Here is a 12,565-nt window from a genome sequence, read left to right as displayed (position 1 = left end):
AGTAGTGATTCATCCACCTCAAGACTACATAGCGATCTCCAGGATGTACAAAATGAAGGGAAAACCACCAGCACACAGAAGAAAAAGTAAGTACATGCACAGCTACTTAAAATTTGGTTTCATACAATGCCCTAACACTGACCAATTGCCACGACCTCAATGTGTCATTTGTGCTACTGTTCTGGGAAATGAAGCTATGAAGCCATCTACTAACTAACTGATAACTAATTTAAATGTAATTTTATGTTTGTCAGCATGCCACACCGTATACATAAGTGTACTAATACTCTTTATGATTATGCTATAATTAATTACTAATATTACGTTAGCTTAATGCATGAACTTTAACAAAACTGGAAAGGTATTTACGAGTAAATTTGTTAGGACTGGGCCCTCGTCTTATAAAAAAAGAACTTATTGGGCTGCGGTCTCATAAAGGTTGAGAACCACTGCTCTAAAGGGTTCTGGCGATGGTGTATAACATTCAAGAGTTATTGGGGTTTTGGACTTTGTCCATCGTCTGATATTCCAGAAAACACGACGTTTCGGAAACCTGAAAGAGTATGTGTCTCCCACTCGCCTGAGGACGGAAACAGATCTAGTTTCCGAAACGTTGCGTTCTCTAGTTTCTACAATACCGGACGATGGAGGAAGTCCGAACCCCCAGTAATTCTGAATGGAGGTTAGTGTCTTCTGGGGCACGAGGCGGTGGCTTGTTCCGCGTGGCACATGCGCATAAACTCACCGAGTACAGGTACAGGTTCGTCTCATACCCTGACATCTTCTCCCGGTCCGTGACGAAAGGCTGGTCATCAGTGCCATCTCCTGGAAGAAAAACAAACTTAATGTCACTTCATATACACGTGCGGCGCCATCTGGGCTACAACCAAGTATCGCCAGTGGTTTAGAAACACTGAATTTTCGATATGCAATTCGATATAAACTACTTCAAAAATAAACGACGATTATAATTGTTATTGCTTTATGGTAATTATAAAGTCAGACAATCTTGGATAAGTAACAAGAGTTCGATTCCAGAAGGGCTAATAGAGTTTCATCTCCCCAGAAGTTTATCACATTAATTAGTCAAAGTTATGTTACGACCAACAGTCTGTCGGCCAGTCTGTCTAGGTGTCAAGCACCCGCCTGGGGCCCAAAACCAGATTCTTATTACTGTCAGACAGTTGCGGGTTTGTTCTCATGGGGCACCCTCTCTCTGACGAGAGGATGGTCGGTCATTTACAATTGCTGGCGGCCCTCGCAAGCGCAGTCATTCTCCGGTCCGAGTCCCGCGGGACTCATGACCAAATTTTACTGTTTCAGATTCGAGACTCCCCCAACCTGCAGGCCGAGGTCCCCGTATTTATATCCCTCGGGACCAGGGAGACCCAATTGTACTCTCGCGCACTGAAAGGATGCACAGAGCCCACAGTGACAGCGCGGATATACTCGTGCTGGAACTGCGGTGCAACAAACGTAGCGTGTACATAGAAAGAGTGATTCCCAGTCCCTTCGAAGAGGAGACCCCATTTCGAAACACGTACATGTCTAGGAGAGAATAAAAATCTTGGTTAGGGATCTTGGGGAGACTGGAGCTATGCAATTAAACCGACGGAGCAGACGAAACTGTAACAGCGAGTGGTGGCCAGACACGGCTAGGCACTCAATAGCCAGAGTTGCGGCCATGAGGATTAATGAGACAGTCTGCAGCCGGAAGTGAACACGGAAGCTGTCACGGGATCTCCTACCAGGCGGCGAGCAGTGAAGACATGGCAGACTGAAAAGACTTGGTGCGTGCTGTAGTGAATTGCAAAGAACATAAATTGGTACAACCGTTACAGTTACCAGTGCTTAGTGGTCAATAAACCCAATTAACAATCCAAACATCATGTCTGGTCACTGAATACGTGATAATATATTATACAAAAGACTCGGAATAGCTCAGTCGGTATAGTGACTATACTACGAGCTCGAGAACTGAAGAATCGGGCTTCGATTTCCGGTAGGAGTGGCTGATTTTTCACTCCTCAACAGTGTCCAGACCGGCTCTGGGGCCGACCCAGCCTCCTATCCAATGGGTACCGGAGGGACTACTTATAAATAGGCGGGGAGAAAGCGGCTGAGGCGTGAAGGTGACCCCTCAAGAATGATGGAACCATAAATCCAATCCCCATTAAGTCCTTATGGGTTTAAGTTTAATTAACTACGGGGAAACTGTACTTATACCTTATTCACTGATTCTACAGCCCATTTTGGCACTGGATTTTGATTTTTCACTTTTATGATCATTTTTACAGATGTCAGGACTCCACGGACGGACGATCATCTCGTCGCAAGGCCTCTACATAAACACAGGACAACACAATCACAAAATAAACACATATCAAACATCCACGCCTTGTGTGGGATTCGAACATGCCTTAGACCGCTCGGCTCCAGTGACCGGCACAATATAGTTTTAGCAAATATAATATTTTAGAGTAAAAAATGTCCGACGATTTTTATGTAGACATCCAAATCGAAATCTGTTGAGATGTGTCACATGTGACATCTCAGCTTCGTTCCTTACATCGCCTATAGGGAAACCGGTAATATAAATTCACATAGCAACATCTCTCCGTTTTCAGGAAGAACATCCAGACAAATTCTGGCTCATTTTCCTGTGATGAACTGAGTGTGCACGCCAACGAATCTGGAGGTCACCCCCCCCCCTCGAAGAGCCCTTTCATTATCCAGGGGGCCGTGCTGTTATAACATATAAGGGCGAATGAAGCCTCGTTTCGCCTGTGTGTAACATTACATTTGCCAAGGCTTACTACTCAGGACGGGGAAGAACAGGATCATCAAGCTATACGGGACCTCAAGAGGCCTAATTGTGTAGCGTGTTACACTAGTGGAGTTCAAAACGTGGTTCTCAGCCTTAGTACGCCTTACAAATTTTACCAACCTAATTCTACGCCTCTGTGGTCTAGTGGTCAGACTTCCTGGCTACAGATCCAGAGGTCCCTGGTTCGATTCCCGGCACTACCACACTACCAGATTTTATGAGAAGTAGTTGGTCTGGAACGGGGTACACTCAGCCTCGTGAGAATAACTGAGAAGCTATTTCAAGGAAATAGCGGCTCCGGTCTAGAAACCCGAGATTAACGGCCGTGGGGATCCGTTGCGCTGACCACGCGACACCCTCTATCCGCTAAAGTTGGAACTAACTTCGCCGACAATCGGCGGTCGCTCGGTCGGTACAGTTCGATTGCAGACTACAGGACATGGAGTTAATTGTACGGTAGCAGAATCCGTACAATCAACAATGCTAATATGAGAAAGAAGTTCTGCGAACAACAAATCGCCTACTTTCCTTTAATACGACATGGACCGCATAGAAAACGATATCTCCAACAATTCTTTGTTGCCGCGGAAACGTCCTTATCGAATTATTTTACCTGGGAACGACAGGGGATACATAAAGACAGCATAGAAAATGATGCGTCCAACAATTATTTTACTGTAGCGTGTATTCGTTACAGAGGGAACGTGTTTACCGAGCCGTTGTCTAGCAACGGCAGGGGGGGATAGACATATAGACACATAGACTGATGAGAGGGACTTATGAAGTACGCCGCTGAAATGGGTTCGGGTGCCATGATATATAAACCAAGTTTCATTACGATTCGTCCAGGCATTCAAAAGTTCATGGCCGGGAGGGGGGGATTCGCGAACACAGGATGAAGATCGTATAAGCCTATTTTAGGAAAGCAGGTTAGAAAAAGGAGTTCTGTGTGGAACCAATAGCAGCGCAGCAATTTAGCGCTGGCCCTCGCCAGCACAGTTATTCTAGGTTTCGAGTCCTGTTGGAAGTCATGACCAAATTTTTGTTCGTTCCAAAATCTCTTATCAAGAAGTAACCGCGTACTTCCCTTTCCTACATACTGAGCACGTGACACTATGAATCAGTGTTTCGCGTCCTATAGGTGGGACTTGAGGAACTTACATATGGAGCTAAGCCCTTTTTGAGGAGAAGCCAATTCTGCAGCTACTCACGAATTTTCCAGCATTTTATAGAACCAGAAGGTCCATTACCGTGTCCACAAGAGCCCTCCACTGGTCCCTATCCTAAGCCAGATCAATCCAATCCATCCCATCCTATCTCTCTAAGATCCATTTTAATATTGTTCACCCACCTACGCCTTGGTCTTCCCAGTGGTCTCTTTCCTTCTGGCTTTCCCACCAATATCCTACATGTATTCCTCGTCTCCCCCATTCGTGCTACATGCCCTGCCCACATCATCTTCCTTGACTTGCTCATTCTATTTATACCTGGAGAAGAGTACAAGTTATGAAGCTCCTCACTGGGAAGGATCTGGAAGGAAGGGGTACGGGCACGATCAAGGTACTAGCCCGACATTTGCCAGAAGTGAAGACACAACTCAGTGAGGACAGTCGGTATCTGGACGAGATTCGAATCCAGCACCTCCCGAACACGAGTTAACCGTTACCACTATGCAAAATAGGTTCTATACTGTGTTTCCCTGACTGTACCTCGCCAGGAGGGACATATCGGATTACAACGACGCTGAGATGTGCAATCCTGTACTGCCTTAAGGGTTGGGTGGCAGGGGGTGAAACTTGAAAGCAAGGAGATAAAAAAAGGGAATTCATTTAATGAAGACACCGATGTTGAGGTTGGAGCGCGCTCGGGGGAAGTCCCGTGTCTCAATAGAAATAGCCCTCGTCTCTGAACACGTGCAGTATTCTTACAGGCAGTGACGTAACTTTCCGTTATGACAGGGCTGCAGGAGTGGTCCATAGTCAGTAAGGTAAACGTAAAGTCCCTGTGCTTAATTAAGCACTAAGCCATGAAGATGAATTGGACAGTGGAGGTATGGCTGTACCGTTCTTGACCTAAGCACTAGATGGAGGTGAGTGGTCAGCTTTACGCCTTGGCTGCTTTAACCCCGATACCCATTGGACAGGAGCCTGGATGGGCCCCAGAGCCGGTCTGGATGCTGCAGAAAAGAGACATATCTCTTGCCTCTGCTAGGAATTGAACCCCGGCCATGAAGACCATAATTGTGCACACTGAATTTTCCCGGCTTCCTGTATCTTAAACAACAAGTAATGAGCAAATAAAAATATGGAAATGATACAGTTGTTCGTGTGTTTAATTAAGAACTACAAAATAAAATGTATGGGGAAGTTGAGGTACAGCTCCACGAAGTAACTTCGATAGAAGTTACTGGTCGTCTTCATGCAACGTCCGCATTACACCAGCGGCAAGAGCCCCTGGTATCTCATAGAAGACTGGCGAGCGTAAACGATAAAACATTAACTGTTATTTTTTTTTGTCTAAAATATATATCTGAGAATGCATAATTAGTAACATAATCATTACGTCATGAACAGAAAGTCAGCAGATTGCATATTCAACATACAAGAGAAACCAAACTCTGTAAACACATACACACTTTGGGTCGACCGTAACATGTCTTTGCAGTGTTCCACTCTGATATGTTTTTCATCACCTGACAGCGCGTGCGGTATAAACCGCGCACTGACCTTCCGTTTGCCCAAATCCTCGGTAAAAATTTGATGCACAGTACTTTTGGTATTCCCAAAAGCTCCTCGATGAGTCCTGCAGAAACACATCTGTTTGATGCAAGGATTTCGGTCACTTTTTTCACATTTTCTTCAGTACGACTTGTTCTCGGCTTTGATGCATGTGGAGCGTCTTCAATGTCCTCCCTGCCGTCACGAAATACAGCATACCATCGAAAAATGTTCGAGCGACTCAAAAAATCACTACCGTACACATTTTTCATCACTTCGTATGTTTCTCCGGCAGTTTTGCCTAACTTCAAACAAAATTTGATACTGGCTCTGTGTTCAACCGCCATTTTCCGACGAGCGTCAGAACAGTACTGTTACATTCAAGGTCAGAACAGATGATGCAGCGATGCTGGCGCTTTGAAATTATAGACAGGTACAGCTGAAACTGAAAGAATCTTAACGCCACAACTGGCCAACAGATGGCATTGCAGGGCAAAATAATAAAAAAAAAAAAGTCCTAACGGATCCTGGACACACAGTGTAGGTGTTTTCTTCCGTAACGCTCCCATTCATGGTATGACGTATCCTCAGGACTTTTTATTTTCAAAAAATAAATTATCTACAAAAAAGGCCTTGGAATTGCCCATCCGGCCCTCTGTAGCACATTCATATGAACATCTTACTCCATCATAGCTTCTTCGGCTTCTACAGGTCCACATAAGAGCCTGGATTGGTTGATTCCTGTTGAATTTTGTTGCAATGTTGCACGGGAAGCTCGGCGGCTTTCCACAGGTGTCTTACCGTCGCTTTAGCGTCGCCCGGTACATCTTTCATTTGTCCTCCCTCCATCTGAATGGTCTCCAACTCGTCTAAATAATTCTCTCTAACAGTGTCCGGTCTTCTGAACTGTTCCTCTTCTCTACGTTGCTTGCACTTGGTTCGAGTCCTGCTGTTAGCCGTGTTCACCTTCCTTTGCCTTCTCCCGGGTTTCATCCGATCGGCTGGCTCGGGAATTTATTGCTTTCACTTGTCTCTATGTTGTCCCTCACCCTTTGTCTTCTGTGCGTTTTAATAGGGGGGGGGGGTCTCATATTAGGTTCAATGTACCCTCAGAGGCTTTCAGTACTTGAATAGAAAGCAGGTTTCGACTGCCAGGGTTGACAATTTTTCAACAATTTCCCATTTAAGGCGCATTCTTTTGGCAAAAATGAACACTACAATAGTGAAAGATGAAGGTATGCTTCATCGCTGCAGCTCACGTTCAATCGCAGTTAAGTTTATATGGGATTTGTGGTGAACTAAACGTGTTTCTTCTGTTATGATGTTTTGTACAGGAAGAGGCCTTGTGACGGGTCAACCCTCCGTTCTAGGAGACCTGCCAATTGTAAGATTTACAGCTTCAGAAGAAAATTATGAATTGTAGCAAAGCAGACAACATAACCCGTAAAAATTAGAATAATAACGTAGCGTGTACAGCCGTTGCTATGCAATGAACGAGAGATGGACTCGGTAATCATGTTCCCGTTTCTAGGGAGCTGCAGCTGTTGAACTACAGCAATGGAGACGGGGGTGTTTTCTACGTGGTCCGTGCCGAGGAGTTATCTTGAAGACAATTGGGGCGACCCAGTCATATAAGTACCGTGCACTGAAGGAGGGAGCCACTGGTCGTGAGTCTCAAGGGGCTTCATGCCAAGATGAACTGATTGGCGGTAAACCGCCAGTCGAAAAGTAACTTTAACTTTGATCCAGTCAGTTCAATCAGTTGAGAGTTGAGTTCTGTACGGGAGACTATGAAGATAGAACTTGAGCGCGCGAAGTTGAAGTATCTCCATTGTTAGAAGCAGTTGCCAGAGAACGGCTGGAGAAGACTTGGCGTGTAATGATTTGTAAAGTATGGAAATCAATGATAGCGCTGTAACTACTTGTAGTTCCGAGTGATGTGTATCAGTGGTCAATAAATCTATTCACCAATATATACCCCGTCTAATTTCACGTATCCCTAAATCTTAACAATAATAAGAAGAAGAGTACGTGAATAACAAAAATTAGTTATGTTTCCATATATCTTTCTGAGTTACAGCTGAAAAATGTGCAAGCAGAACAAACTACTCCGGGATTAGAAATCATACAAATTTTCTTCGAAATCCAATGTTCTCTTGAAGTGTAATGAGTCCTTTAAATTTTAATATAGACAAGACTTCTGAATAAGGTACAGTCAAACGCACGGTATATGGCTCATTTTAACGCAGCATATTTCATGGATCGGTTTAAACCAGGTTACATTAAAAGCGGAAGTCTTTGTTAGGGGCATTTAAGACTCAAGCAACCTTCCGTCGGGCAGTATAAATTAAAAATTTCTGCATTGCAAATTAAATAACTTAATAAGTTATATAAAATAGGAAACGTTGGATTCTCTTGCGTTCATAATTAAAATCTAACCAAAAATATCAGACACAATTCAGTGCACGAACTCAGGAATTCCATAGAATCCTTAATTTACAGGAAAGACAAAGCAGGATTCTTCACTGGCCTGGAATATAATTGCTGTTCATGTTTATACCACAGCACGTAGCAGCTGCAATTTTTAATGAATAAAATTAAAATTAATTAAAGAATATTAATGCAATGACCGCCTCTGTGGTCTAGTAGTTAGAGTTCCTGGCTACAGATCCAGAGGCTTGGGTTCGATTCCCGGGGCTACTAGATTTTCTGAGAAGTAGTGGGTCTGGAAAGGGATCCACTCAGCTTCGTAAGGATAATTGAGGATCATTTCAAGGAAATAGCGGTTCGGTTTAGAAAACCGAAATCAACGGCCGTGGGGATTCGATGCGCTGACCACGCGACACACTCTATCCTCTAAAGTTGGCACTAACTTCGACAAGCGGCGGTCGCTCGGTCGGTATAGTTCGCTTGGGGACTAAAACCACGGAGTTTATATTAATGTAATCCAAACAATACTTGCGAAGGCAAGAATAAGGTTAACATTTCATACTGCTTTTGGACATTCTCTATTAGGTCCGCGTTAATAAACATGAAACACAAAAACAGGGACTTCAATTTCGTTACGGAAATTTTAATAAAATCCCAAATTTTTTGTTTTCCGGACTGATCGGTAGAAATCAGTGTGCATCCGGCAGTTGTTGAGGGCCTCCATGTAGTCATAGTTGTTCTTAATTTTCTGTCTTCAAATAAATCCTGAGATTGTCCCCAAGTTCCAAGTTGCTGACGCGTGCTTGTCATGTCATAAAAATTAAACCCCTCTGCTGTCAAAACCAAAAGAATTATCAGAACTCACCATTTAATCAGGAAATCAAAATTTCGCAGCTTCAGTTTCGAATCAGCACTTCTTACCATTCCGACATTCATTCTACATGCCCGGCGGGCGACGCCTGGGAATTTAAAAAGAATAGGCTCTTTCCCAGCCTCAAGTAAGTGTATCTCTTCCCATGATATTCCCTTTCGATCCTCTCTTCTACTACTGCTCTTTCCTACTTCTCTGTTTCATTCTAGCATTTGTGTTCTCTGCTATGAACCATTTTTTTAGTTTCTTGGGGTGGGGGTGACACTGAGTCGGCCACTGATTGGCCTATTCTACAAGCCTCGGACGATAGATGCTTGGTGTGGAGCAGTCTGTGGAACGGGAATTAGTAGAGGAAACCGAAGTACTTGGAGAAAACCCACCCAAGTGTCACTTTGTCCACCACAAATCCCATATGACCTAACCAGGGCAGGAACCCGGGCCGCCGAGGTGGGAAGCCAGCGACTAACCTCCTGAGCCATGTCACGGCCTGCAATGAACCTTGCTGTGGCAGTTGGTTGTGTGACTGGTAGTCTCTTTTACGAAAGAATTTCAAATTATTTTTAATTTTGGAAAGTTCATGAAAATTGTTTCTCTGGCGATGATTCTGAGGTAGCATGTAATTTTGTAAATAACGGACTTATCTATCTGTCTAAGCACTTCTGCCGAAGAAACTGTTCGATAATTTCCATGCTCAAATCTGATGTAGGTTCGTATGTCTCTCAATTTTCTGTCACCGCATTGAAGCGAAATATTAAAGATAAAGCGTGGATGGAGGGTACTCTCTCTTCTTAGTTCTCTCAGGTCAGTGGCGGGCTCTTGTGAACATGGCAATGAACCTTCGGGTTCCATGAAGAGCAGGAGTCCTTGAATAGCTTCAGCAAGTATTAGTTTTCCACGAAGGTTCCACAGAACAGCTGTGTCTCCTTTGTAACAAGAAATGTGTTAATCTTCGTGGGATATTTGAAGACGTTGTCAGTACTGAGACTGAGCAGCGTCAACTGGTAGAAGGAGAGAAAAATGATAGCCTAATCTCAGAATTTGTCTGGAGGAACTGTGGAAAAACACAAAACGTCTCAAGGACAACCCGTCTCCCGGCGCAGATTCAAACTGAACACACTCTGTATATAGTGTTACCGCTACACGAAACTTCTCAGAAAGAAATGTGTTGAGGCGAAGCAGACCCACAAATGGTACTGATGACTATACTTTGCAAACATCACTAGAATATCAATTTACATAAATATATCGAAACTGTTCTTTTAGCCAAATTGTTTTGGTTATGCAAAAAGCTACGTAACATACATACATACATACATACGCATGCGAGGGCTATTCGGAAAGTAGCCTCCGGCGAGCTCTTAATAAAATAAGCAACGAGAAAGAATATTATACAGAATGTTCCAGGAGGAAAGGTAAATATTCTGTGAGGTCATAGTATCGCCCAATTAAAAAAAGAGTGTGTGACCATGTGCCCTATTCCGAACGGTTTCCGAGAGCCGGGGTAGAGCAGTCGGTATAGCGACTGGCAACGGGCTGGACGAATGAGGGGTCGGAGTTCAAGTACCGGTAGGGTAAAAAATTTTCTCTTCTCCGCGTCGTCCAGACCGGCTCTGAGGTCCACCCAACCTCCTATCCAATGCGTACCGGAGGCTCTTTCCCCGGGGGTAAAGCGGTAGGGGCGTGAAGCTGATCACTCACCTCCAGCTAGTGCCGAGGTCAAGAAAATGTAGATCTATACATCCACTCCCCCCATACGCCTTCATGCCGTAGTGCTTAATTAGTTAAGCACAGGGACAACTTTACTTTTTTCGAGATAGAGCTGTTTCTCTGTACAGTTCCAAAACTGTTGATAAGAAAGCGATATTACGTATTGTTTCTAATACCGGTATTTGTTGCTCAAGTGACAAAGTTGGTAAAATTTACCTAGTATAATACATTTTTGAAAATTCAACATCAATGCACTTTGCAGCTCGTGTGAGGATACAGCGTGTTGCTTGCCTGTACAGTATAGTACGGTGTACTGTACTGTACCGAGCCGTTGCCTAGCAACGAAAGGAGATATACACAAACAGACACACAGGCTGATTGGAGGGATTTATGAAGTACGCCGCTGGGATGGGGTCAGATGCCATGAAACACATACCAAATTTTCATAAAGATTGTTTCAGGCATTCAAAAGTGAGGGGGGGGGGATCCAAAGATACACAGACAGCATGGAGATCGCATAAGCCTACTTTAGGAAAGTAGGTTAATAACGAATGGGAAGCAAACAAAGGGAAAGCGATAATACAGATGGAAACTAGAAGAAGTGGTGGAAGGCACGCAGAGGGAGATGGCTTACGGGGCAGATGGATGGGGGAGAATCTGTGTTCATTCTTTCGGTGACCCGAGTGTATTACTACATATTATAAAAACACTGAGGCGAGTTGAGTGAGGAACAAGGCAGGCAGTGCAATCTTTTATAAAGCTTGTAGAGCGTAATTTCCATTGTCTGAACCTGCTCTCTGTTCCTTCGATATTCTTTGATTCTATTTATAGCACAAAAACTTTCGAAGAAATTATTAATTTAAGTCAGCGTAAAGATTCAGGCTTCTGTAAGGAGAAGAAAGTTGGCTGGGCAAAAGCCTTTCAATTTCTTAAACTTCAAAAACTTATTTTAATTGAATACTTCATGTTCAGTCTATGGAGCGGAGAGATGTTCCTTTAAATGAGCAAGAACCTGTACTGCGCATAGTTTTCTCAAAGCGCAGTCTACAAGAAGAAAGCAGGCGAAAGGAGAACAGTAAGAAAGCAGACGGAAGGAAATAAACATACGAGTAAATTAATATACAAAGACATTTAATATACGGGAACTACCCTCTTTTACTTTCGGTGTTAATATTCATACGATGACTAGGGGACAAGGTATTCTGACGTACCGCTGAAGGCAGTCTCGGGCCCTTTTATCATTATCCTGAGGACAGTCACAATATATTCCTTTAATCCTACATCATAAACATGGCAGCAAACCCACACTACCTGGAGTCATACAAGCACATATACAGGGTGTCCCAGGAGGAAAGGTTAATATTTTGGGAGACCATAACATCGATCATTCTAAGCAAAAAAATATGTATGTACACGTGCCCTATTCCGAACGGTTTCCGAGATAGAGCTGTTTCACTGTTCAGTACACTGTACACTGTACAGACAGCAACACGCGATGTCCTCACACGAGTTGCACCGAGATAGAGCTATTTCACTGTACAGTACACTGTACACTGTACAGACAGCAACACGCCATGTCCTCACACGAGTTGCAAAGTGCACTGATGTTGACGGTGAAATTTTCGAAAATGTATTACACTAGGTAAACTGTACCAACATTGTCACTTGAACAATAAATACCGGTATTAGAAGAAGTACGTAATATCTCTTTCTTATCAACAGTTTTGGAACTGTACAGTGAAACAGCTCTATCACGGAAACCGTTCGGAATAGGACACATGTACACTTTTCTGCTTGCAATGACCGATACTGTGACCTTCCAGAATACTGACCTTTCCTCTTGGGACATTCTGTATTTACTGTTCGTACTACAAACATAACCTCGCCAGTCGCAGGCTTCAGATGTAGGTCTACACGATTTGTGGCGGGATTTGTCGGTCACGGGGTTTAGTTTTATATGTAAGCGGCTTTTCTACATATACACATGGGAATGTTCGGGGACGTTTCTTAACA

At 43.7% G+C, this 12,565-nt stretch overlaps 1 protein-coding gene across 4 annotated transcripts in view; it reads right to left on the bottom strand.

Moving 5' to 3' along the window:
* LOC111866034 (solute carrier family 12 member 4) overlaps nucleotides 1–12,565 on the bottom strand; it is a 306,831-nt gene that overhangs the window by 39,366 nt on the left and 254,900 nt on the right. For all 4 annotated transcript variants that reach the window (XM_033752077.1, XM_033752078.1, XM_023854543.2 and 1 more), the window contains exon 2: nucleotides 746–825. In XM_033752077.1, the coding sequence (XP_033607968.1) occupies nucleotides 746–825 (80 nt within the window). The remainder of the gene's footprint in view (nucleotides 1–745; nucleotides 826–12,565) is intronic.

Source organism: Cryptotermes secundus, unplaced genomic scaffold (genome assembly GCF_002891405.2).
Source record: "Cryptotermes secundus unplaced genomic scaffold, Csec_1.0 scaffold163, whole genome shotgun sequence".
Classification (NCBI taxonomy): domain Eukaryota; kingdom Metazoa; phylum Arthropoda; class Insecta; order Blattodea; family Kalotermitidae; genus Cryptotermes; species Cryptotermes secundus.
The sequence above is the reverse complement of the archived record's forward strand: the minus strand, read 5'-3'. Positions and strand labels throughout refer to the sequence as shown.